This window comes from Seriola aureovittata, chromosome 3, assembly GCF_021018895.1.
Source record: "Seriola aureovittata isolate HTS-2021-v1 ecotype China chromosome 3, ASM2101889v1, whole genome shotgun sequence".
Classification (NCBI taxonomy): Eukaryota; Metazoa; Chordata; class Actinopteri; order Carangiformes; family Carangidae; genus Seriola; species Seriola aureovittata.
The window spans coordinates 9492109-9516743 of record NC_079366.1 but is presented as its reverse complement, the minus strand read 5'-3'; the positions used below and the strand labels follow the sequence as shown (position 1 = coordinate 9516743).

Genomic DNA, 24635 nt, shown 5'->3' with positions numbered 1-24635 from the left:
CCTGTGTCTGACAAATCAAAATGTCTGTATTGTGACATATTTATTATGCATATATAACAAATACATGTAATACATTTTAAACCATTATGTCCATTTAGTATTATATGGTCTTTTTTCTACTTTCTCTATTTTCTTTCTCTTTTTAAATTCAACAGCAGCAGAGACTTCAGAGTGAAAAACGGTTTGTATTGCGTTTGTTAAAAGGCTGTTAGTGGTAACTTATTCATTCTTCTCATTTTCATGCATAGAAAATGAGGACACTTGTTCCACTGAACGTGACTAATTTAAATCTGTAAAAGTTATGATTTAGTGAACAGAATACATGTGCAACATCTACTGTTAGTGTGCAATATCTGTTGTCTACCTACATTTTCCCATATTTAACTCAGCACTATGTGAATAATAATAGTAAAAAACTAAAGATAACAAAAACTATTGTTTCCCATATTTCTTAATTACACAAGACACACAAAAGCTGTTCCATTTTAAAACATGTTTATTGGTCATATACAAAATAAAGTAAGCTGTTTATCAACAAACATACAGTATATACATCAATAAATTAAAAGATGCATCAGACCGATGATGAAACAGTTAATTTCATGATTACCAGTACCTTGTCATCATCACTTACATATCTACAAATTGCAAAAAAAGTACAATAATTTAGTTGAAGATAAATACTTACAAAGACTGTCACATTTTAAGTATTTTCCCATAGAAAGTACTGTCGTAGAATAATTTATTACACCCCATACAGAAATATTACAAAACACAGAATTTCCTATTACAAGGGCTTTTCTTCTATAGCTTTAAACTGACCGTTATATACTTTTAGAAACACAAAAAATATCCCAGCTCCCCAGAGCAACCTGGCCAAATGCTCACCAGCAGACACACGTGGTTTTTAATGGGAAAAAGTGTTGAATTAACCAGCCGGCACATGTACAGTAATGTCGATTAATGTCGACTAAACACATAAACGAAAAATGAAAATGAAATAAGAGAGGGAGGCTGTTACAAAAGGAAATAAAAAAGTTAATATAATGTGATACCTGAACTCTGAGTATGATTTTATGTTCAAGGTTAACAACAACTGATGAGGGCCGGGGCAGCAGAGAGTGAGAGAGAGCAGCAGAAGGGGGTGACAAAAAACAAACATTATTATTGATGAAAACAAAAAAAAACAAAAAAAAAAAAAAAAAAAAAATGATCAAAGGAATCCTTGCTTCATTCACTCTCATCGATTGGCATCGGAGAAAGGTTAAAGGACTTTTAGAGTCCGGTGGCGTGATTCACTAGACGGGAAAACAAGTGAATGGCTGCGAACCGATTGGCCCCGCAGCAAGATAAGGAGTTAATGATTTGCATCTTCCAGAAGAATCAAATGTTTTGAGGAAGGGCTTGCTGAGTTCAGACACTTTGAACGAAGGGATAGGATCAGTGGGGTGGGAAATGGGTAAGAGTTTTATCAGATGTGTCTCCACCGCTCCTCTCTGCCTCTGTAAAATATTAATAGATGCGGTTTAGGAGTGGTTGCTTGGGTTTGTGATGAAATGTCTTTTCATAAGGAGGGTATGACCTCTGTACAGACAGTGGGAAAATAAGGTCAGCGTGCCTTACAAGCTCATAAACTCTGTTATGGAAAGCCACCAAGCTGCCCTGTCTGAAGATCACTAAAGGTCACTGCTGTCATCTGATCATGTCTGCTGAGTGAAAATTAGGATTAAAGTTCTGTAATATTTCACCTCATTTATTTAGAGACCCAACACACTGCTTCACATTGGAGAAATACTAAGACCCAAAGACATTTGAGTCTGGAAGACAAAAATAATGATATTGTTAAGTGTGAGTGGAGGCTTTGCATTTCAGCTACAGTATATTTTGCATCCCGTTTTCTTCTGAATTGGCGATGGATAAAAAATATTTGGTGATTTCATGTTTTCACAGTTAATTATTAAGTGACACTGGGAAAAAAGCAAGGTAAGCCACAACACATAAGCCAGATTTAACGGAGACAAATTGACGCTGGCATTTATAACCAAGTATAAAATGCTAAACACTCTGTATATAAGCTCTGTAACCTTGTCACATCACACTGTACCTGCGATTATAAAACAGACAACTTGACACGACGACTACGATAGCATCACTCCCCCTGTGTGGCAGGAGTTCTAATTTTGCCCTACACAGTTTTTGCATAATTAGAGATGTCTATTTAACAGCAGCCACCATGTTGACACACTTATGTTTACACAGTATGTATCCTTTTTAAACTAGAGAAGCATAAAAATACAAAGTAGGTGAAAACATATTGTCTGACAGTGGCACATACAGTACGTATAGTTTGACAAGTTCCAGGTTTCATATTTTGCTTCAAATTGACAAAGACCTAATCTCAGCACATTGTGCTTCTTCCTATTTTATACCACATGACCACACACACCACACAGGACTTGCTGGTAAAAAAAAACAACTGAAAAACAACATTCAACAAGTAAATGTAAAGACAGACAGGAAGCAACAGAGTGACAGAGGAAAGAATACATGAAAACAAAAAAATCCAGTATAAAATCAAATAATAGCATTCTGCCCATAAAAACAGGGCAAATCTTTTCAAATTTAAAGAAATACATAAATAAAATGGGCATGATACCTATGTATGTTTGTATCTGAATACCATGGAGTATATTCCTGTGATAAGACATTTAAAAAAAATGTATTGGACATTTTGATTTGACATTTATAGTTCTCTGGTTTCACGGTCGACTGAACATGCAAATGGTTATCAGTGTAAAGATTATGGAGAAATAATATTTAAAAATCTCAAACCCATTCCCTTCCTATGCCTTTGCTCATTGTTCACCTGTTTGAATCCTGTTCTATATTAATGTACTGTACAGATGAGGACACACCTTACTAATCTTAATAACTGCACAGCAGTAGGCTCGATAACCCCTTTTTCTTCACAGTGGAAAAGTAGCGGTCCAGGTAAAAGGCTGCTTGTATGTAATGTTTTTAACATTGTAAATTGCTTCTAGTTCAGTAAATGACTCAATTTAAATCTGGTTTTCCTTGGTTAAAAAACTGTTTGAGGCAATTGTACTTAATAATGGTAAACCTCACTCTTTGACAGACAACCCATTAATAGCAGAATAGATTTTCTTCACTTCATAAAACACCGAATACAATAACAAATGTTATTTCACTTCCCTGACACTTACAGAACAGTTCAAAAGCAAATAAAACTGGAACAACATTAAATATACAGAACTATATAAAATGTACACAGCAAAAACAAATTTATCACACACTACAAAAAATAACTTACTGAAGGAGTAGGGGTGATATACAGGCCCATTGTTGAGTTTCACATCTCTGTTGCCAGATGTCCTGAATACACATATTATGAAGCTTGTGAGGTTAACCATAACACTTCCTCATCTCATTGGTCATGTTACCTGCACTAATTATCTCTGAACACTGCAAGAACCAAAATACAGCCACAAAGGCCTGTTCAGAAACACAGTAAATGGCTCTGTCATAAAAGAACTTCCTAAAATTTACAAATAATTAGTGCAGATTACGAGCAGATTAACAAATGATCTAACACGTCTGCAGTGTTGGAGCTGAATAATGGGGCCAGGAGGACAAAGATTTTAGGATTAGAGAAAGAGTGCAGTCACCAACAGTGTTATCACCCGCTTCGGCCTGAAATCAAACAAGAATCAAAGTCATATCCATGAAATAGTGAACATTATAGTTACCTCGTCACATACCTACACAGCACACCACACGCTAGTTCACGGTTACACACACGTGCCTAGTCACTAGAGAAAAAACAAAGCTATTCAGTAGTTAAGCCACTTTTGGTACAATTGCAAAATAGAGAGATACTGTATATCAAACAGATTTCGCTATACCTTTTTTTTTTTTTTTTTTTTTTTTACAGGTCGTTACAAACAATGCAAAGATAATTGTCTTTATAAAACTCCAGACTCTACCATACATAGACAAAGATTCTTTGAGTATAGAACACCACATAAGACTACTTTTATGGTAAAGCTCATGTGAGATGACAGCCCATTTGTGTGACGGGAAATTCAGAGCAATATCTTTGTTATCCTTGCTAGCTGACTGCACTGCCAGTGATCACATTTGCTCTTGCAAAGTGAGCTTTGTGGTTAAAAACAAGAGGAATGCAACATAAACAACTTTGTTTTGGAGCAAAAATGTTGCTGTTGGTGTAATAACTTAGATTTCCGATTCAGTCAAATTCATAAACATAAGAATCAAGTAAATAACATAAAACTGATTCATGGACTTTTGCTCATAACAGAATATTACCTTTCCAAAAAGCATATTCTGTGTTAAAAAACAAAAAAAAACAAGGGTAAATGGGGCGTGCTGTTTTGCAGACCCATTCATTTTTTTCTTTAAGCGGATGAACTGCCAAGTCACATAAATGGGTGTTATTAGTATTGTTATTAATCCTGCTGGCTACTACACAGCTCATACAACAATGCACAGCGAGAGTTAATTGCTGTCACAATCCGATTCCTGATTGGTCAGTGTATCCCAATAAGCACAGGTATAAGCAAACACCTCCACTGAATCTCCACCGTCCTTCCACAATTCCTCATGTCCTCTTGACTTCTTCTTGATGCATAACATTAGGAGACCAAGGCACTTGCCCTTCCAAATTTCTCAAATATATACTTTTGAGAGGAACTCAAACAGACAGAAGACAACTGTATCTTAATTCAGCTCAAGTGTTCAAACGACCATTTCCCTGAAAATTCTCACCACCTGAGATAAGGTCACTGACTTTCAATAACTTTATCTCCTTTTTTCTATTGTATGTTGCATTTTTTTTTTTTTTTTGGTAAATATCAATTGTCCTTTTCTCTCCTCTTTCTGTTAGATCCAGGAAGTACTGTATGTTATAATGGAAGCCAGTTGGAATTGAAAAAATGGAAGGACAGAGAAATAATAGATAAGGGAGAGCGAGAGAGAGTCGGACATAGAAAGTGAAGAGACCGTAGAAAAAAATACAGCTAACTAAATATAGCAATACCAAAACGAACACGCGCCACAGAATTTCACAGAATTCCTGATATATAACAATTCACACACAGAGAATACACTTTGGACCTCATGTGAATGACAACACAGTACAAAACAGTAGAAATACAGTTACCACCATTGTGTAATATATATTTTTCTATAGTACTTTTCTGAAAAAGTTCTTGGCTAGGTGGAGCAAGATGGGACTTCTCTGCAGCCACTGAAATCAGCAGGTCACGTGAAATCTTGTGTATTCTTTTGGAACTCAGGGACCATATGTAATCTATGTTTTAGAATATTTTTGGAGTTAATTTAATGTTGGACATCTTGGTTCAGTCAAATGACCACTTCAGATCTAGTGTGCAAATGTGTGAGGATTATTTTGGATTTGCAGATATCTAAATCAACCAGCAGTAAAACCTGACACTGAACATTTGACTGATTTAAATGGCAACTGAACAAAATTGGATGATTATTCCAAAGAGTTTGGGGCATTTATGTTTTTTAAAATTTTTTCCTTGGCCTGGAATAAACCAATTCTCAAATTCTCTGACTTATCCAGGCTTTCAGTGACCATAGGAACCCTGTCTATCTGTGCTGTGCTAAATGATCATGCGCTGACCAAGGGCTTGCATCTTTATAGTCTCAATAACTGTCCTCTGCTTCCATCCTTTCCTTCACCTGCACTGATCTGAGACAGGTGACAGGAACATGCTGAGACAAAGAGGTCGAGACCGCCCAGCTGTTTGGAGTCAGTGCAGGTGGAGGACAGGGGAGCAGTAGAGAAGAAGAATTACTCTGATTCAGCTGAACTCCATCCCGATACATCCTCATCTATCTTTCCCTCCCTCAAGACCGTGCATCTGTTTTTGACTTCACTATTGTAATCACACTCGTCGCTGTTGCCACTTTCCCTGGTATGAGTGGACCGATGACTGATGATGCCACCCCTCCTCCACCCCCTCCAGCCCTGACCCCGACCCCAACAGTGGGGCTCCGTGCCACAGTCCTGGCGAAGGTCTGTAACGCCTCGTACTTAGACCTCAGAGCGTCCAGCTCAACGCGCATCGAAGCATTCTCATTGGCCAGTTTGTCCACCTCCTGCTGCAGCTGGGCCTTCTGCTTTTCCAGCTCCTCCTTCTGGGTGACACGCTTCACCCGGCAGCTGGCAGCATAGCCCCGGTTCTTCAGGGTGCGCCGCCGCTGTTTCAGTTGCAGGATCTCTTCTTTGGAGAGCCCTCGGAGGTGCTGGTTCAGCTCCCGCACTGACATGGTCACCAGCTCCTCGTCTGTGAGGCTAGTGCCATTCTCCCCCGGCTCGCGCTTCACCTGGAGGAAATGGGAGGGGAGTGAGACAGAGACAAGGCAACATTTCAGACACTGACAATTCAGTTTTAAACGTGCACTCTCTTACCTTCAAGGCTTTATTTCCTTTGTTAGGCGTCGTCATGCCACAGGAGCCTTGCTCTTCTGAACAGACCTACAGAGACACAGGAGAGCACAGAACATAAGCAAAGAACATAACAGAGTAATTGCATTAAAAAAGACCCTCAATCTGTTTAAGAACAATCACAGCTCCTTGTAGTCAATAAAAACAGATTCATTACAGATCAATACCTGGACCAGTGGAGACATTCCAAATATAAATCTGCTGTTGGAGCACTGTTGTGTGAGCATGTTACAGTATTATGCATCAGTAGTTAGTATGTATCAGGGTGTATGAGTGAAAGTGACTCACAAACTTTTCTCAGAATTTCCCTGACTTCCTGTTTCCTGGTGGTTACACTGACAGTGCCCACTACCTTTGTGTTGTTGAACTCTTATTGGTTGGCTTCAGGCCAATAGTAATGAAATGAGCGTGAAAGAAGAGGAAGTGGTAAAACCTGTGGGAAGAACTCCAGGGGAAAACCAACTGTTAGAGCCCTGTCACAAACACACACACACCTTAGTAGAGACCTTAGCATACAGACTGGAGTGAAGAAGAAAGACAGATAAAGATGCCTACACCCACTTTAGATAAAATAATTAATATTTAATAACGCAGCACAACAGATAATATGATGTATATGCATTTGCACCAACATGTTAACAAAGGACAAAAGGATGGAGACACAGCAGTGTGAATCAGAAGTCAACAAAGAGGGAGCGTGGAAGTGCAAAAGATGAGATCAGTCCTTAGAGCACACAGCTCCACAGATGAGCATCTCCACAAGCTCTCAATGAGATGCTTTGTGTGGTGCATTGGTCTGGCTCTCATCTCTCAGACCTGAGTGTGTGCGCGCGCGTGTGTGTGTGTGTGTTTGTGTGTGTGTTCGATAAAGGGCTGCTATTGTTGCTGCTGCTGAGCGATCATCATGAGACCAGTCATGATGACTCAGCAGATTCCTGATCTCACCCCCCCCCCCCTCGCCACGCAAATTTCTGCCCTCCTCTGTCACTTTTTATCCCCCTCCCACCCTTCTTCTCTTATTTTTTTTCTGCAACCCTCTAAGTTCTTCCTGAAAAGTGAAGGTGTGCCCGGGTGGGTTGGGGTTAACATGATGAGGATGTGCTTGCATATGACTGGTGAAATGCATTTAAAAAAGATAAATAAATAATGCTGCTCTCCAGCCAAACTGCAACACCTGATACTGCTGAATCAGAAGTTTAGTTAAACCGACCTGCTGATTAAAGACAGCCTGTTCTCTTACTTTATATATTTATACTCTCATATGGATTTTAAAAAAGTAAGAAGCAGATTTGGAATTAAATTATATTTCTGCAGTCATTCACAAGGTGAGTAATTTAGAAAAAAGCTCCTTGTTTAGGGAGGGGATGACATTGAAGTGACACAAGGTAATGTGTCTGTTCTTGTTCATTCTTATTCCTTACTGTCAAAAGGCACTGAGTGTGCCAGTGAGCCTCCCCCCACAATGCACCTCTGTCTGTCTGTGAGGGTGCGTGAGTGTTTGTACGTGTGCTGCCACAAATCCTACAGTTATAAATAGCCGTAGATCAAAGAAAACGTACTGACAAGCACATACGAGTAATCGTGCATGCACACAAAACACATCAAATGCACAACAACTTAAAAATTCTGTTAAAAATTCAGTGAAATGATGAAGAATATGGGAAAAGAGCAAGGCTACAGTTTGACTCATATATGAGGTTTGCTATCATAGAGCAATGGCGCTGCTTAATTCGGAGCATTTAGCTTCAGTACTTGAAGCACTGCTTATTAGGTTTGGGTCAGTCAATTATCAACACTTTCATTTAACCGTGTCTGTAAAGAGCTTCTTCTAAGTGTCTTCCATCCGTGTGTACCACTGCACTCTCATTTTGTTGGGATGCAGCCTTCCACAGCTGGAGGTGCATCATCGCACAATAGATGGATCAAAGACACGAAGAGTGAGGGTGGGTGTTGGGGGTGGGGGTAGAGAAGAGAGGGGGGACAGTGAAAACAGAGGGGGCAAAAGGAGGTTGTTTTCCTGCCAGGCACTGGTTTATTTCCCAAGCGCCCAAACCCCAACCCCCATCTGCATACAAACAAAAAAAGCATGCCGGCAAGCACATACACACACACATTCCCCTGCTGCCATGCCAGTGGGGCACGATAAAACACACACGCAAAACGGTCGACAGCAAACACACAAATGTGCAAATGTAGTTATGTTTAAAGTGCTAAACAATGCATGATACATGCAGAAATCTACTGCATGCATGGTTCAGAGGTTTGATTCCATATTTGAAAACATAATTACATTTTTAGGGAATTTTTAGTTGTCTTAGATTAAAGCAACCAGCAAAAAGCATTGTTGCAGGTGCACAAAAGGTATCTATATCTGTGCTGGTACGGCTCCTTTGTAGTCATTTATGGTACCTGCAAATGTATCACTGTCTGCAGTTTGTAATTTTGTTAAATAAAGATAAAAACATGTGGCATATTTGGCTATAAACAAAGTAAACAGTAACTAGATCTGGTTTAACTGGGAGTTAAATCCATCTAAGTCATACTGACCATTTATAAAAAAGATGGTATCAGTGGTATGTCTACAACAACTGTTTATTGTCATCATCAACTAATCTGCCAGGATGTCTGGGTGGCAAATGGTTAAGACACATTACTGCAACATCCCCACTCCAGTTCTGGACATTTGGTGCATGTTATGACCTTGTCTCTCTCCCCTTGTTTCTTGTCTGTCTCTATACTAATACACTATACCACTTGTCCAATAAACACAAAAAGGCCCAAAGAATTATTTTTTAAAAACTACCATTTAAAGATTTGGCCTACAAATTGTCTGAAAATTGTGAAAAATGCCCATCAGTTTGCCAGAGCCCAAGGTAACATCTAAAACCCAAAGACATTAAGTGTGGCACACTTTTAAACAACTATTAAAGATGACTGAGAAAATTAACTGATAAACATATTATCAAAATTGTTGAGTGAAAGGTATCATGTGGAGTTTCTGACCACGACTACTGCTAACCAGCCATTGTTTTATGCTTGGGTCCCTGTTTTGTTTGTCTCATGCATGAGCATGAGGACAAACATGCGTGTGGGCAAAGCGATATACAGTCACATTATTCTGCTGATGGACAGTTGGTGAAGGTAACGCAGCATGAAATTCAGCAATGGATCAGCAAAGGCAGAGAGGAAGAAAAAGACTGCACACTCGTAAACATGGATATAAACAACACTAGATTCGAAATGTTCCAAAATATTGGCACTGCATAGTTTTTATGAGGAATTATATTTAACACTAAAACTCTACAGGGCACCTTTAATGTTCGCCTAACAAACTAATCAGTTCATTGTTTCAGCTCTAGTGGTAGTAGTGGTGGTAGTTGTATACACTCTACACACATGTAGAGGAGGGCTGTATATTAAGTTTGGGTCCTATTTCATCAAGGTTAGATGAAAAAAAAACTTGACTTACACCACAGTGTAAAACTGCAATAAACTAGTTTGTGTGTGTGTGTGTTCTGTGAGAGCTCAGACCATGTGTAAGTCACCCAGGTTAAGGATCATCTGCTGAGCAAAGGCATCGCCATTCATCTTGGGCATACACACCCAGACACACACACACACACACACACACACACACCACACACACACACACACACACACACACACACACACACACACACCAGCACACAAGTGCCAGAGGTGTCCTTCCCATAATGCTTGCGGGGTGGTCGCTGCGGTGTGGTCAATGCCACAGCCACTGTTGCTACAACAGACAGCTTTTTTGCTGTGGCAGGCTGTATTTTTATGGAGCAACCAAAAGAACGCTGACGACTCAAGAGCAGAGCTGCTTACGGTTACAGTGGAGAAACAACACACACACGTACACACACACACACACACACACACACACACATACACAAACACAGAGAGGACCGGACATGGGGATGGAAGAAGAGGTGATAAGCAGTGGAGATGAGTAAAATATGGCTGGAAGAGAAGAAAAGAGAAGAAAAGAGGGTGAGGAGTTGGTAAGATAGCAAGGTGAAGAACAACTAGGTAAGAAAGGTGGAGGGGGGGGGGGTGAAGGAGGACTGAAAGAATGCTGACGTCTCCAGAGCTGATTAGCGTTACAGCGGAGACATCACACCCACAGCCGAGAAAAATGCTGAGTATGGAGGGAGGATGGGGTGGGGAGTGCAAATGACAAGGGAGGAAGAAGAGAAGAAAAAGAGAGGCAAGTGAGTACGGGGAAGGAGCAGGAGGAGGAGGAGGAGGAGAGGTGGGGATGGAGGGAGGAACACCGATGAGGAGGAACAGGACGGGGGGGGGGGCAGAGACTGAGGAGGAGGAGGGGGTGGGAACGTGTTTGAGTGAAAATGCATCCTCAACACATTTGTAAGAGCTTAGCTGTTGGGTGGAGGGGGGACCAAGGAGGGAGGAATGGATGGAGGGGGATTGGGGCTGAAAAAAAAAAAAAAAAAAACCTGAACTCAGCAACGACCACGACTAAAACCTCCAATTAGAAAAGTTCTGAAGCTGATCCAGTGCAATGAAACTACTGCTGACCATCTCTCTCTCTCTCTCTGCCCCACAACCTTCTGCTCTCTATCTCACACACACACACACACACACATACACACACACACACACACACACACACGAGAAAAGCTTCACATCCTGTCTTTTTGACAAATCAAGTGCTGGAGAAGGGATGAAAACAAGAGTAATAGTGAGGCAGAAGGTGAACTCAGCGATGATGGGACTTATAGAGATAGATTAAGAGCACAAGAAACAACACAAGACATGTAGCAGGACTCCTTTCTCTTCATTCAGTGCAGACAAACAGGATGATGACCTGTGTGTGTGTGTGTGTGTGTGTGGCCTCAGACAGAGCTCTAATTAATCCTGTTTGAGAGAACCTTTTGCTCTGGCCACTACCGCCACACAGAGAGGAATTTCTTAGAAAGAGACTTCCTACTTAAAAGCGGGTGACATGCTGCACAGACATCCACACACACACATCCACACACACACACACACACACACACACACACACACACACACACACACACACACACACACAGTAAAATAAGTAGCCAGATTAGGCGCTTCAAAAACGACCTGGGGGCTGGTGTGTGTGGGTGTACGCAAGCATAAACAAGCCAGTATACAGAGGATGATCAAGAATAGATTGTAAGAGTCACAAGTCATTTGTGATGCAGTGGCAAGTCTGTCTTTATTGAATAATCCTACCATAACAACTGCCTTAACTGCGCCTCCTCCCTCAGGCAACTCTCTGAGCAATAATGAAGAACACAAAGGATGGCAGCAGAGAGAGGCAGCGGAGACACACGTTAGGACAGAGCGGACATGATGGAAAGGCACAAAGAGAGCGAAATGTAAGGAGTGTGAATCAAAACCTCAGAGAGTGCCACAAAACTCAGCTCCTGGCTGCTGTCCACCTTGCCTTTGTTTTAAAAAAAAAAAAAAAAAAGGAGCAGTGCCTGAACTCATTGATCTACTGTGGGCCCAGGGTGCTGAGGGAGTTGGTAAATAATTAACAATGAGCACTGTGTGGAGGCTAATTGAGAATTAGGAATCAGATCAGCGATAATGGCAACCTGTGTATGAAGAGAGGGGGAGCAGGCTCACAGCAGAGATACAGGACCATGGAGAGAGGGTGAGAAACTGAAGAGTGAGGGGGAGAGAAAACACCAGTTTGAGCACATGTGTGCGCGCGTGTGTGTGTGTGTGTGTGTGTGTGTGTGTGTGTGTGTACGTGTGCGTTTGGAGAAAGAGCAGGAAGCTATTAACTGGGAGGTATGCAGAGCGTGAAATAAGCATGATAACACAGACAGAAAGCAGAGCAGAGGAGACGAATAAAACACAGGGAAAAGTGAAGGAGAAGACGAGTCTGGCGCCTCATATACATATTATAATATATGGAGAGGGAAGAGCGATCACTTTCACACTTTTCCGAGAGTTCAAAAAGGGTATTGTGTGTGTGTGTGTGTGTGTGTGAGAGTGTGTGTGCACGCTGGTTAAGTGTGCGCGAGACAGTGTTTGTGCAAGTGTGTTATTAAAGGCGAGAAAAAGTCCTGGCGTCGACACGTTTTTCCCATTCCAGGTAGTAAGTCGGAGTGTGATGACAAATTTCCCAACACAAGCAAAAAAACTGCACTGTCAGGCAATTGAGCTCTGGCTCCCTTTTTTTTTTTTTTTCATAGTGCTTTTTTTTCTTTTGAAGAGGAGGGGAAACATGTACCGTAGGTTAAGTTGGTTCTCTCTTTGTGTGTATGTGTGTGCGTGTGAATAACAAACAGAGGGCTGTGAGGGAGACAGGAATAAGTTAAACAACATGTTAAGTTTATTTCCCACAGACGCAGCACATCCCTGGTCAGCAGTACTAACCTGAGACAAAGAGAAAGTTTCAGTGCAACAGCAAGGTAAGCATCGTGCGACTGTGGGGTTGCATTTATCATTATCAGTCATATTAATGAGGACGTGTCATCAGAGGCTTCTTAATATATAACAACAGGAAGGAACGCACACGGGGTGATGTGTTTGGTTTGCAGCTCATAGAGGTGCAATGGAGAGCAGTGGCATTTTGCACTGGGACATTCGTGAAGGCCCTTTTAAGGTTTCCCGTTTGGTGTCACTCATTTAAGATGGTATGATACATACACTAATACACAAAGTATGTGGGCATGTGCATGTGTGCACTGTTCACTTTCCTTCATACAGGCAATTAAGTTTTTCTTTCCACGTCATGCTTTCTACACCCTTTTAAATGACATGTTCATGTGGAAATTTTCATATAAGTTGTGTCTCAAAAAAACAGACGACCAAAGACATGCTACAAACCTAAAGTTTATCCTTATAAAAGAGCATTTTCCAAGGTGTTCTCTAAAGTTGAAAAACATGAATGTTTTGTATGTGAACAACGCGCTTCTTTGCACATCATGCAAATGTATTTCTGTTTTATCCTATTAATAATATATTGTGCATTTTCCAGTGCAAAAGAAGCACAATGGAAATCAAAATGAAAAATTTTGTATCACTCAGATGGCATATTGAACACAATGTCAATTAATCGTTTAAGTAATATTTAAAGCAAAAAGGCCGAACAATTCACTGATTCCAGCTTCTAAAGTGTGAATACTTTCAGATTTTCTTTTTTGTCTCTGATGGTAAATTGGATCTCTTTGGGTTTTGGACTGTTGCTCAGACAAAACAAGACATTTGAAGATGTTAACTTAGACTCTGAGAGACTGTGAGAGATATTTTTTTAGTGCTTTCTGACATTTTACCAAAACAATGTAACGATTCAATCAAAAAATGAGTTTGCAGATTATTCAAGAGTGAAAATAATTGTTAGGTGCAGCCTTTGTGTACAAAGACAATGTGAATGAAAATGCTGCTTTTAGATGTTAATACGAGGATAAAAAAGGGCAACATGCAACACAATCTAATCAGGTGTCATAATTAAAAATGGTTATTAAGTTAAACCTGACCGCACATGCTAATATCCCATCACATCAGTTCAGAGCACCTCTGATGTGTAGTTTCCAAACTAGATTTTAATGTGAACAGAGAAACTGAAACTCTGTGGAAAACTGTCATTGCACGGAAATAATTTTATGCCACAGGTGAAGGCAAAGAGCTTGCGCTACATTTGAGGCCCACTCATATCTTTGTTCCCCCTCTTTACTCATTGGCATTGATCCACACTTTGTGTGTGTGTGTGTTTTTTTAAAGGTTCAGAAACTCATACCACAATCCTGGGATCGTCACACTGCAGTTAAAAAATGCGGCAAGTTGGCGCATAAAATGATGCAACTGGTAGACAACCGCTGGTACGGATGTTCCTGTTACCAGGGCCTTGCATCTCCACAGCTAAACGCCATTCTCAATATCTCAACCCTGCATGCAAAACAAAATCCTTGCTAGGGTATATGTGTGTATGTGAAGTATGTGTGTGTCTGTTGGTGTGTGTGTGGCACTAAGTAGTCTCCTTTAATTGGAGCCTTCTCAGAAAGCTTCACAATAAACCCACTGGTCCTCCGAGGGAAAACATGAGAATTTGACTCAAAGAGTGATTATTGATACAGAGGATCTGCTTAGTGTTTGAACACCACAACCGTTACAGGACAGAAGGTTAGATCAGTAATGTGAGGCACTTAGACTGAACTTAAACTTGTTTTCCATTTCCTAATCCTTTTGACTTCTTGTGCATGTTGCAATGGGTTTTATCTTGATTTCATACATTTTCCGGTTCTCAGGGAGGTTATGTAAATAAGGAGTCAAGACACTTGTAGAGGGATGGTATGTTGAACACATGAACACACACACACACGCACACGCACACGCACACGCACACACACACACACACACACAAGGATAAGCAGCACACTCACACAGAAGCAGAAAAAACAGTGGAGCACAGCAATGATTATGCACCAGATCTGCTTACACCATATTTCATCATTACTGTGGAGAAAAAACACTCAACTATTGATCTGCCCCACTGCTTCCTTTTCTCTCTGCCTCTCTCTCTCTCTCACCCACTCTCTAATTCCATCTTTTATTCCTGCGTTTACTTCCCTCTTTTTACTTCTCTCTCACTCTCAGAAATTTGCAAGCATAACAAGACTTCTTCTGAAATGGATCCCAGTAGTAAAGAAGATCATAAATACACAGATGCCACTTACAAATGATCTCCCAAACATTAACTCTCTTACACATACACATACACACAGACACACACAGGACATGGACACAATATTGTGAACACCTGTGCAATCCAATGCAATCCAGTACTATAGCCCTGCAATAAACGCTGCCTTTGTGAAGCTTCTTATTTAATGTAATCCAGGAGCTGAAAATGTTTTTTGGAACAACACAACAACATATTACAATATAATGGTGCACAACACCAAAATATGATTAACTATTAACCACCACCTCAGGATTATAGACTTGAATAAACACCTCATTGACACTTAAGGCCGGGTATTGAACCTTAAAGTTTTGTTACCGACCATAATGTTAGGGTTGCAGTGAACACTTGTTCACTTTCTTAGTGTTGTTTATTTCTTAATTAGATATTTCCTGGGTTAGATTATAATTTTTCTAATATTAGATTGTGATTGTTAGATTTGTGCACAGCTCCTCCGCTTTAAGTCAAAATCAACACTGAACACTTTGAGAACAAAAGTTTTTAAAACAATAGTAATCGATAACATGAACAGTGATTCATTTCATTAGTGATAAATCTGACAATTACTTTATGTAAAATATCAAAAAATTGTGAAAAATGTCCTTTACTACTTCCTAAAGCCCTAGCTGACATATTCAAGCAGCTGGTGTCATCTGACCAATGGTCTAAAGCAGAAACATATTTTGTATAATATCACTAAGGACAAGCAAATATGCACATTTAAGAAGATGGAACCAGTAATTTTTGGGCATGTTTGTGTTTAAAAACTTAAGCAACTGTTCATTGATGAGAACTGTGGCTGATTGATTATCTAATCAATTAATCAACTTATAACTAACAACTATCAACGTAAATATGTCTCTTTGCTCTGGACTGAACACCTGTCTTAGCTCAATAGCTCCTGTCCCATCACTCCTTCCTCACACAGCCAGAGGAAGTTTTACACAGTGTTTCATCAACTTGACCCCTGCACATGGAATCAGGAAATCAAACAAGTTTATATGAGTGCACACACACACACACACACACACACACACACACACACACACACACACACACAAACACACACCCTCCTGAAGAGAGAAGCTTAAAGTCGACATTGTGAAGGGATGGAAACAAATCAACTGCCAAGTGCAAAATGTTGTAATGGCCAAATGATAGTAAAATCACTTCCCATTGCTTCTGTCTCCCAAATTCAGCTAGGAACTCAAACACACTGTTTTTTACACACACACACACACACACACACACACACACACACACACCCTACAGCAACTAGATCTTAGCATCTTATAGGTGTTTTATATCTCCTACTCTCTTTGCACACTTTCTCACATGCACACACACACACACACACACACACACACGACAAGGCAAAGAAACTAGCTGTGGTAAGTAACAAGTGAAAACGCCATCTGTCAAGCGGGAGCGCATTTGCTTCGCCTCAGCATTTTCAGGGGAATGCCTTGAAGACAAAAAGGTCCTTGTTCTCAATCTCTCCGCAAATCCCATCTCTCATTCTTCCTCCCTCTTCCTTCATCCCCCTTGCTCTGCGCGCCTTGCCGCTCCGCCACCATCAGCAAAGTTGCACACATAAGCATTGGTCAGCGTTCAATTACCATGAACACCAGGGAAGTGGGGAAAGTACTTGACAGAGAAATGCACTTCAAGCACTGATTAAATACTGATACCAAGTATAAAAAGCTTAGCCCCTAGGTTGTGTGTGTGCATACACGCAATGAGAAAAGGAAATGGGAAAAATGTGTATGTGTGTGTGTGTGTGTGTGTGTGTGTGTAATAGAGAGAGAGAGAGAGAGAGAAAGACAGTAAGGGGGGTTGGGGGTGCTCTTCTCTCCAATACTGATACAACTGTTTCATCATTATGACCCTCTATTACAGTACTTGCCAACTTGCTTACTACATACTTTTGATACACTCCGCAGAGTGCTGACTCTAACTAAAGCTGCTGATATCAAGTCATTAGGGGGTGAAGTTTCTGTTTTTCTTGTGCCCACAGAGCTTCCCTATTACTCTTCTGTGTTTAAGAGTTGCAATGCTCATAGGTTGGTACCAGGCAGCTGATAATGGCCCATCTACTAGAGATCAATCAGAGGATATTCTGTTGCAAGGCATTATAGTTCATTGAGGTGCTTTCTTTTTTTAGCACAAGCCTGTGTGGGTTCATGAGCAGTCAATGTCCAACATTAACTGCCACGAGAATGTGTCCTTCCCTCCAGCCTTCATTTGTTTTTGACCACATTTGCTAAATTATATTCACACACAAGGCTAACTTATGATTTGTAGACTTGATAAATAAAAGTGAGCGAGGTCCCTGCACAACATCAAGGGTAGCAGGTGTCATTGGTTGTTTGCTTGTGACTGTGAGATTGTTTTGTCCCAGTTATACCTCAAAAGTAAAAACTGGTTAAGCAACTAAATAATTTAGTGCATGTTACTTATCATGCCTGTGTGCACATTGTTCCCATGTGCTTTAAATCCACTGACTGAAGATGTATTAAAAGGGGCTGAATAAACCAAACCTCACTGAAAAAAATGAACATACTTAACATTTGTCACATTTTAAACACTCATTCCTCAGCCCACATGAGCTCTAATTATCCAAGAAACACGTCAACATCCACTACACGACTAGGCCTATTTGTTTCAGAGCCAAGCCCCCAATATAAACCGAGCTCTTCCTTCCCTCGCGCCAGACCTTTGTCCGCCCGCCTGCCGCCGGTGCCATGTTGCCATGGCTCCCTCATGCCTCCGCTCGCGCAAACGTTGAGAAATAACAACGTTGTGATGAATCAGCATCTCTGTCGCGAGTGCAGCCGGTGTACAACCAGGCACGCCAGGAAATAGACCGAATCTCTCCGTTTAAACCGACAGCACAACTCCTTTAGACGTAAAAATGTATCACCTAATGTCAGTAGATACACATGAACTGAAGGCCTGTCGGAAGAACAGCGTCTGACACAAAGCAAATGTCAAAACAGCCGCTCCAGCAGAGTCACCGCTGCCCTCTCACTAACAGCCCGGACATATTCAGTAGCTAACCGCCGGACGTTTGACAGTTACAACACAATGACAGCCGGGGCTGTTTGTTGTGGTCGCTGCCCTTTTTTCATCACATTTTACTTATGTCACACGGCCAACTAAGCCAGCAGCGAGTAGACGAAAGGTTACCGCTAGAGTCAGTAAACCCGCCCGCAAAAACAGATAAAATCCCAGCATACCTAACAAACAGCTGACTGGCCATCTTACCTGTGCAGCAGCAACAGACAACAGAGTCAGTTTGTGAAGCGACAGCGGGTCGCTTCAGTTTGTGTCCACCGCTGCCGCTTCAGCACCCCGAAGAGAGGACAGTCGGAGAAGCTAACGTTGAGGTTATGTGTTGTTTTCGAAGGTTTCCGCTGTCCTAAGTTGTTACTCTACGTTCAAATGTATCCCATATATCCTCTTTCTTTCACCTTTCTAAATATTTAGTCATTTAGTAGGCAGAAAACAAGGGAATCCCCGGGCGTACCAGCGGCACAGAAAGAGGACTTGCTCTCGAACTCCCCGCACGGTCTTCTAATTCCGACACATGGCTTCTTTTTAAGCTTGACAACCGTACGTAACGTACACCCCCTTTGTCTGTGTTGTTATGAAATCGCCGGATGAACGGTCGGCGTGGCGGTCGAGCGACCGACCCGGTCTCGGTAGAGCATGTACGGAGCTGGATGACGACCGGTTCGTGATGATTCAGCACTACCAGACTACTGCCCTTTAAACGGCAGCGGCGCTGCTGTGAGTTCGGCTGAACAGGACAGCGCAGCGGCGGCAGCGGCAGCAGCGGCGGCGGCCGCAGCGCACCGGGACAAGCGGTAACATAAGTGCGAGCGCACTTGGCGGCGATAACGGCATGGCAGCGGTGGTGGCCGTGCACACTCAGCAAAACAGCACGTCTATATTCAGCAGTTTTTGAATGGAAATTCAGTTTTGATTTAGTCAAAGCTGACTCACCAGAAGTCAAACCGGCGCGCCTTTCACCCACCGCACCTTCGAAGGTTGGGGTTCGCCGATGGTTGGTCGACCCGGTGTGGAGGAGAGGCAGTTGGAGAAATGTTTTTTTCCGCTCACGCCTTCTCGCAGGTCTCTAGATATATCCACTCCTTTATGGTCGGAGGCGCCAGACGTCAAATGATGTTTGGATCACATGGTTTCATTCATGAAGGATCTACGCAACCCGCATTTAAAGAGACATGAGACACTACTACTGTGTGATGGACTGTTCTCACAACAGTCAGTGTGGAAAGTGTGACAAGGCAGCCCCACCTCTGTGCAAGTGTCTAAACTTAGAGCGAACATTTGAAGCACTGATTGCCTCCAACAATTGTACGGAGAGTGAAGAAATGAAATTAAAAGAAGTAAATAAAAGTATAAATAAAAAGTAAAACGTGATTCTGTCAGTTTAAGAGGATACTATCAGCATTTGGAAATGTCAAAATTTTGTTTTTGGTTAAATATAACACCAACGTTTATATGCATTTTTCCCCATTTTAAGTTTTTTTGTTATGGAATTGCACCAACCTATTAAATTGGACTGATGTTATATGAAAGTGGAAAAACAGACATCAAAAAGACAGAAAAGGCATACTTTCTTAAACAGGTCCTGTTTTTTTTTTTTTTTTTTTAAAGCTGTTTACCCAAGTTGCAGAAAACAGCAAACTGACATGTAGATTTCTATCTTTGTATCACTTCCCCTAAAAGAAGGACATGAAATGGCAATATCAAAAATGGTGAGTTCCTGACTCTGGTTCCACAGAACAAACCGTCACTTTCACAAAAACTGCACCACAGAAATTTAGCATTTTCCTTAGGGCCATGAATTGGTAAAGAATTTTCATGTAGAAATATTTTAAATAGTTTAATATGCAATAACTTATTTATTCTTTGTTAATCCTAGTTTTGATGCCAACTCAATTTTCTTGTCTGGATGCCTGACAACTTGAAAATCCTATGTTTCCAGTGTGTCTTGAGTGGAAAAGCTAAAGAAAATAGTACCATGAATCTTGAGAAGCTGATCATACACGACCTATATTGATTTACAATGGAATTTAAAACAAATCTAAACAACTATAATCCCTAGTAGTTTATAGATATTCCATTTCCATTGCTGAGAAACTAACGACTTTCCATACAAGATAAGAAAGCACTCAACCAATATTAGCAGCCTATTTCAAGATAATGCCACTCAGTTTATGAAAATAGGAGGTATTACATATTCAGTGACTGATATCTCCACTTGGACGTCCACTGGCCTTTGAGGAGTCACAGGAAATCTCTGCCAGGCTGCTGAAAGTAAAGATTCATTTTGAAATATCACTTGAATTTGGCTTGGTATTTTTAAGAAAGTGACTAATACAGAAATGAAACATCGTACAGCAGGTTAGGTCGTTTTAGGATTAGATTTTAAATTGTGTTTCCAGGATAAATTAATTGCATTTCCCCCCCAAAAGCATCTTAAAATAAGCAATTTTGGCAATTTTTCATCCAAAGGAGCTCCAGACATTTTATCAGCATAGACTGGACTGATAAGTGCATGCGCTAAAGGAGAGGTAACCTCCTGCATTTGTGAGGAAATACACCAATATAAATGTTCCTTATACTTTAGCTTGTAGGGAGTGACGGACTACATTTACACAAGGTGAAGTACAATTTAGTGATTCTTGTACTTAGAGTACTACTTTCTGTCTATTTTATGCTTCAGATATATAACATCAACCAATAACAAGTATATTAAATTGTTATAATTCTTAAACCACAACATAAAAGTGAAATACATAATCCATTATTATGACATATATTCTGAACTGGGCCTTCTGTGTAATAAGCACTTCTGCTTTTTGTGCTTTAAGCATATCTTGATTGTAATATCGTACTATACTATTTCTACACTTTTACCTAAGTAAAAGATCTGAACTGTGGTGGTGAACCCCCCCCCCGACCACACCTTGAAGGCCATCACAAAAGCTAAACCTCTGAAAAACTGATGTGTCATAAGTAACTCAATAGGTACTTGTGAATTTTGAACTCAGTATTTAAATTTCTTTCTACATTACATTATACTCCACTACATTTCAAAGGGAAATGATCTACTTTTTACTCCACTACATTTATCTGAGCCAAAGCTACAAGTTCATTTGCAGATTTGAGGAAGGAATGTGAGCTTGCCTGATTAAAATGCAGTTTAATGTTGCTCATTTAATTGTGAATGGATAGAATTAAAATTAGCATTTTCGCCAGCTCTCAGCTCTTTATGGTAGAGTAGCTAGACAGAAGCCACTTTGAGGAGAAGGCATATGACAGTGCACAGTGGAGTTTGCCAAATGGCATTTAAAGGACTCTGAGAGCATGAGGAAAAAGATTGTCTGGTCTGATGAGACAAAAATTGAACTCTTTGAGCAGAACTCCAAACACTATGTCTGTAAAACACCAGGCACTGCTCATCATCTGGCTCATACCATCCCTATGGTGAAGCATGGTGCTGGCAGCATCATGCTATCGGGGGATTCTCAGTTGCAGGGACAGGGAGACTGGTCAAGGTAGCATGAATGCAGCCAAATACAGAGGTCGTTGAAGAAAACCTGGCGAAAACCTGTTCCAGAGTACACATGACCTGAGGTGAGGGTTCACCTTTCAGCACGACAATGACCTGAAGCACACAGCTAAGAAAACGCTGGAGGCTGCAGGATGAGCCTAGACTTAAACTCTGTGGAACATGTGTGGAGAGACCTGAAGATCGCCATTCACAGACACTTCCCGTCCAATCTGACGGAGCTTGAGAGGATCTGCCAGTAAAAATGGGATCCACTGGCCAAATCCAGGTGAGCAAAATTCATAGAGATTTATCCAAGAAGACTCAAAGCTATAATTGCTGCCAGAGGGGCTTCTACAAAGTAATGAAATTATCTGAAGACTTTTGTGAATAAATAGATTTCAGTTTTTGATTTTTAATAAACTTTTGTCATTCTGGGTTATTGATTGTAGATTGATGATTGATGGGCAAAAATGTTACTTTCATCCATTGAAAATCAGATCAAATATACAAAGCAATAAAGTGTTCAAGAGGGGAAGTGGTCTGAATACTTTCTGATGCCACTGTACACTCCTGTGCATGTCTCATTCCCAGATAGACATCAATCGAACACTACAGGTTGGCATTAGAGAGAAGCCCATAGTGCAGATTCACTGACTGTGTGGTAACCGTGGGAGCTTCCTCTTTTCTGCAACCGTTTCACCAGACAGCTGCATCAAGCTGATACTGTATCAGCTCAGAGATCACAGTTGTGCACAAGTCTCACACACACAAACACACACACACACACACACACACGCACACGCACACGCACACATTACTGACAACGCTGCAGCGCACAAACAGTGAAACAGGAACATGGAAGACTGACTGGCCACAAACAAACACCTCTTTTCTTGCTCGTCTCTAAGTTTTTCATTGTAGACAGGATCAGGTAGATGTGTGGTGGAGGTGATGGAGGACAGAAACAAAAAGAAAGAAAAAGCTCCTCCATCTATTCACTCCTCTTGGTTTCTAGCTCTCCTCCTGGCCTTGATACGATATGCAAACAACCAATGCAAAGGTCAGTGATTACATTGATTGAACAGAGATGACAGGTAGCATCTGGCCTACCTGTGGACAGAAATCCCATGCTGGGCTGTAGCGCGCACACGCACGCGCGCACACACACGCACGCGCGTACACACAGTCCAAACTTTCCACTCCAGGATTATCTGCCACTGAACTGCCATCTTAGACCCTCTGCTGGTGTCAAGATGATTGACACAGAGCACATCCTCTTCACCTTGGGTGGAAGAGAGGCGCTCAAAGCGGCCCGACCAACGAAAGGTAACAGAAGTCTAATAATGAGAGGCAAATGGAAGTCTCTCCAGGAATGGCTAATCTTAACGGAGAGCGGCAGGAGCAAGCGGAGAATAACCTTTCGGCATAAAAGAGGGATTACCGAGACACTTCAGTGGCGAAGGAAAAACCATTGCACGCACAAATAAACAGCCTGAGAGCACTAAGAGCTTGTGGGTTGCAATTTAATCAAGGGACACTGGTGTGTGTATTAGTTTAAGAAAAATAAACTAATCCTACAACAGCTATAAATTGCTCAATTATAATGAGGACATGGCTCTTCACAAACCATCACTTTTCTTCCATCATTTTTACTTCACCATTATGCACCTGTGTATTGCCTGAATAGACCCACAGGCCTATCTCATTCCAGCACAAAGTGGCATCTGTTAATCCAAAATGTAGCAGCCTGGAGCACAGGGACGGGCCCAAATATGTAAGAAAGCATTTAACAGGCTTCGAGTCTGCTGTAGCTACTGTCTCTTAATATACCCAAATGTAGCTGCGCTTGGGTCCTCTGCTATCACACTAACTCAGAACTTATTGATATTTAGTTTGTAAGCTCACAGCACCCGGTGGTAGAAAGTAACATTTACTCAAGTACTGTGCTTAAATACAGGTACCTGCACTTTACCTGTACTTTACTTTCCATTTAATGCCACTGTCTACTTCTACTCTGCTACATCCATCTGATAGCTCTAGTTACTGATTTAGATTGAAATGATTAGCTTATAAACTACAATTCATGCATGCAAAATTAAACCAGAGGTTCCAACCTTTTTGACTTGGTTCCTTAGAAAAAAGCAGGGTCTGGCTGGGGCTCCTTGTCACATGACTGTGAGTTGTTAACAGTTCCCTCAAAGAGTGATTTCTCTTCTAAACTGCTCACATTGTTTAATTTAAATAACCATTTGAGGCCCACAAAGGTAGAGAAAAGAGAGAAGTACAAAAACTTGTGTGGCAGAATGTTTTTCTTTCTCTCCTCTTCCATTTATCATCTCACAATCGCTCAGATTTATGTTATAAACTTTCTTTCTTTTTTTTGTGGGTGGGGGGGTGGACACCACTGGACTTAACTACCAAACTGTAAATAAAGTAATTAAAACTGGCTCCACCTCGAGCAGCTACAACAGTAAAATGCTGCTCATGTATTTATGTGTCAATATTTATGACCTATAATGTCATTTATAATATTACATCAATCACAACGGAGTTTTTCTGCAGAACGTCAGTCCTTTTACTTTTGATACTTGTAGTACATTTATCTGATAATACTCAGGATATTAAATGCAGGACTTTCACTGAAGTGAAAGGTTCTTTCACCGACAGCACCTCTGTGTTTCTAAGCTTGTCAAGTAATGATAATGTGAAGACCTCTCCGAAAGAAGAGGAGAGGTCTGGATCTAGAGGGAAATCCAGGATGCCACAAACTGGTCATATGTCCTGCTGACAGAAAGTTTCTAAAATTGGACCGT

The 24635-nt window shown here is 41.0% G+C and overlaps 1 protein-coding gene across 2 annotated transcripts; it reads right to left on the bottom strand.

Annotated features, from left to right (window-relative positions):
* Positions 1-478: 478 nt before the first annotated feature.
* On the bottom strand, positions 479-19935 carry mafgb (v-maf avian musculoaponeurotic fibrosarcoma oncogene homolog Gb). Of its 2 annotated transcripts, none has more exons than XM_056372500.1 (3): positions 18504-19935; positions 6482-6547; positions 479-6396 (listed from the first exon to the last, which is right to left on the bottom strand). In XM_056372500.1, exons 2-3 carry the CDS (start codon positions 6515-6517, stop codon positions 5917-5919), a joined length of 516 nt encoding a protein of 171 aa, XP_056228475.1. In that variant the 5' UTR covers positions 6518-6547; positions 18504-19935; the 3' UTR covers positions 479-5916. The 2 variants fall into 2 exon arrangements, with proteins under 2 accessions (XP_056228475.1, XP_056228474.1); XM_056372499.1 differs by having other exon boundaries at positions 19245-19935.
* Between the last annotated feature and the right edge of the window lie 4700 nt (positions 19936-24635).

Excerpts from the sequence above, each read along its gene's own strand:
- mafgb (XM_056372500.1), bottom strand. The coding sequence starts at position 6,517 with ATGACGACGCCTAACAAAGGAAATAAAGCCTTGAAG. Across the intron at positions 6,397-6,481 it reads AAGGAAATAAAGCCTTGAAG|GTGAAGCGCGAGCCGGGGGA; the intron begins GTAAGAGAGTGC and ends CATTTCCTCCAG.